The sequence below is a fragment of the Nicotiana attenuata genome, unplaced genomic scaffold (genome assembly GCF_001879085.1).
Source record: "Nicotiana attenuata strain UT unplaced genomic scaffold, NIATTr2, whole genome shotgun sequence".
NCBI classification, from domain to species: Eukaryota; Viridiplantae; Streptophyta; class Magnoliopsida; order Solanales; family Solanaceae; genus Nicotiana; species Nicotiana attenuata.
The window spans coordinates 107,587-110,533 of NW_017670619.1; the positions used below are offsets into that span (position 1 = coordinate 107,587).

The following is a 2,947-nucleotide window of genomic DNA, read 5'->3' on the forward strand; positions in this document are numbered from 1 at the left end:
TTTTTCAAAATCATTATGTAAGTAAAATTATTTGTCAAGTTTATAAATCTTTTAAGGTACATAAATTTATTTTCACTAGAAAAGCATCGGCCGTGAAAGAAATAAAGAAAATAGAGCAAAATCCATTATAATATAGTATTAAAATTAAGTTGTTAAACGTGCTAAGTTGAAGCATTAAGGATGTAACATAAGACAAAAGGTATTCAAAAGAAGTGTCATTATAATTTTTTTTCTTTTTATATTCATTCCAGTAAATGATAATTCTCTATATTTTCAATATAGTATTATATATTTTTGTAGTTCAATATTAGTTACTTAAAACTTTTATTGTTATTTTTAAATTTTTTCTATGAGGAGTTCTACATCGTCACTCACGAATTTCTAAAATACCAAAAGATTCAAATTCTTCAATTTGTTTTGTTATCTTTGAATAATTGTGGTTAAAGTATTTTTATGTTATTTTCTTATAGTATTTGGTAACAAATATAATAATAATTTTCAAAAGATATTTCAAGCCTCATAAATCATAACTAGGGCATATAAAAACTTATGTGGAGTAGAATTTTTTTTGTTTTATTGAGCTAACTTAGTGAGATTAACATTCGTTATTTTAGGAACTTATATATTTTTCTTTAATATATGTTCAATAATGGAAAATACATTATTTAATAATATTTACTTAACTTTTAAAATTTATATGTCCATTGACACGCGTAGGTACACGCGCAAAACGCGTACCCTAATACTAGTATTGTATAAAGTTTAAGATTTGGAGAATGTGTACTACGTTCTATTGATTTTTGAATAATTTTGGTTTATAACAGTTAAGTAAATATTTAAACATAAAAAATGCTATATGTGTGTAATAGCCAATTGATATAAAAATACAAAAATAACGAAATAAAATGCTAGTATTATATAAGGTGACTATTATAGAGGTCGGATGGTACAACCTTGAACTAAATATCTCTTATTTGCAATAATCTACCGGTTTTTATTCGCTTTTGAATTTTCGAATCAATTGAATGAGAAAAAAATCAATAGAATGTAAGTAACTGCGAATATTATTAGTATAACATTAAGCAAAGAAACATACAACTAACAATTGTAATCTAGAACTGTGGAAAACCCGCTAACAAAAGTTAATTAGTACAAAATTACTGTCTAGCTATGTCTTCCAAATTATGACGAGCTCGATCGATCTGTGCAGTTTAATAAACCATGCCTAGAAACAGAGAAGTAGCAAGAAGCAACATGCTCATGGGTGACCATTTGGATGAATTATAAGCACTGCTTTTAGGCTTGTTAGGTTGAAAACCAGGAAGCCAAGGATCGCCATTATTAGGAGGAGTAAAGGTAGACGACGACCTCGCCGGAGGAGAAGAGCCGGAGCTAGAATTTCGTGGAGCAGCAGGAGGAGTAAATGGAGTTGAGATTTTGATGTGAAATTTGAGTCCAGAAGCACAATGACCTGGAAACCCACACAAAAAGAAGTAATCGCCGGGTGTTTCCAGGGTAAGTGTGTCGCTGCCGGTGTTGTATATTACTATTGGATGGTTATCTGTGCATGCGTTGTAGTCGTTGCTGTCCACTTGCATCACATTATGTAACCGTGGGTTGTAATTGAATACTGCATTTCACACCATTCACATGTAAGTAAACCAAAAACAATGGCAAAAAATACAAAATTGTCACTAGCTAAAAATTGTATATACTATATGTACATAATACATATATATACATACAAAATTGGCATTGCAAAAATCAAACAATATAAAAAAAAGCTTATGATTTCTTTATTTGTCATAATTAAAAATATAAATTAACAAAATTGGCCGTTTAAACTGATTAATTGGCCTCTACTTTTCACATTATTGTTTTAAGCCCTAAATGATGACTTTTAATGTATACGTTTGCTCTATTCCAACTGCTGCCCTATTTGTTTAAATTTCAATTTTTCCTACATAATTAAGTTTCCTTTGCTTTAAACTAATCGTCTTGCAATTAATTTGAGAGCTAAAACTTGCTATTTTCAAATAACACAATACTACAAAAAGAACTATTGAGCAAATTTTAATGTCTAGGAAATTGAGGGTGCCGGCCAAAAGAATGAGTACATATACTATAACCAAGGTAATAGCTAAGATTAAAGTAAATTATAAGTATTAAAAAGAACAAGAGGAAAACGAAGATCTTACCAAGAGAATCACCAAGTTTAAATTTTTTGGAAGAAACCCATTGATTGTAATCAACGTTGAAATCCCATCCTGCAGAATCACCAACTTCATACACCTCAGCCATAGTTGATCCTATGATAGTCATTATAACCACCAACAAAAACATCATTGCCTTTCTGAATAAAGCCATATAATTGGTAGTAAATTTTTGTATATATTTCAATGCTATATATTGCTAACAAAGAATTAAACTCTGAATCTGAATATTAATGATTTGAGTGAATGAGGATCCGATTTGAGGCTTTTATAGACGTAGTTAATGGTCTCCGATCCTTGCTAGGACTATGAATTTAAGGAAAACATGCATGCTAGTTTAGGAAAATTAATTTCCAATTACTCCACTCATGATTTCCAGTGAAACTAAGGTAACTAAACACATTGTCGGAAAAGGAAAAGGAATCTCTAAAAAGTAATTACCATAAATGTTTCTGGAATTCACATAGCTGCAGCATGGTACGTGATTTTGTCCCCTAAGTTTTTCCTTATCGTCAAAAGTCTCAAAATATTGCCATTCTTTTTTTTTTAATTACCGTGGTTGACCAAAACAATACATACAAGGGTTAAAATAGCCAAGTGCCTTATGATAAAATTATGAACAAACCCTATTAATTTTAGAAAAATTAACTTAAATAGCTGCTCGTCCGAAAAAATAGTCGGCAAATATATATAGTATGCATAATTAGTATACAATATTATATTGGCTAGGGATT

General features: G+C 29.9%; 1 protein-coding gene across 1 annotated transcript; it reads right to left on the minus strand.

The window, feature by feature from the left end:
* Nucleotides 1–1,059: 1,059 nt before the first annotated feature.
* LOC109241575 (mavicyanin-like) lies at nt 1,060–2,367 on the minus strand. The gene is made up of 2 exons (XM_019408332.1): nt 2,199–2,367; nt 1,060–1,630 (listed from the first exon to the last, which is right to left on the minus strand). The coding sequence occupies exons 1-2, from the start codon at nt 2,365–2,367 to the stop codon at nt 1,212–1,214; spliced, it is 588 nt and encodes a 195-aa protein (XP_019263877.1). The 3' UTR covers nt 1,060–1,211.
* Between the last annotated feature and the right edge of the window lie 580 nt (nt 2,368–2,947).

What these genes read in the sequence shown, in the direction of transcription:
- LOC109241575 (XM_019408332.1), bottom strand. Translation starts at nt 2,367, where the DNA reads ATGGCTTTATTCAGAAAGGCAATGATGTTTTTGTTGGTGGTTATAATG. An exon ending in TAAACTTGGTGATTCTCTTG is followed by an intron (nt 1,631 to 2,198) that starts GTAAGATCTTCG and finishes TGTGAAATGCAG; the next exon opens with TATTCAATTACAACCCACGG.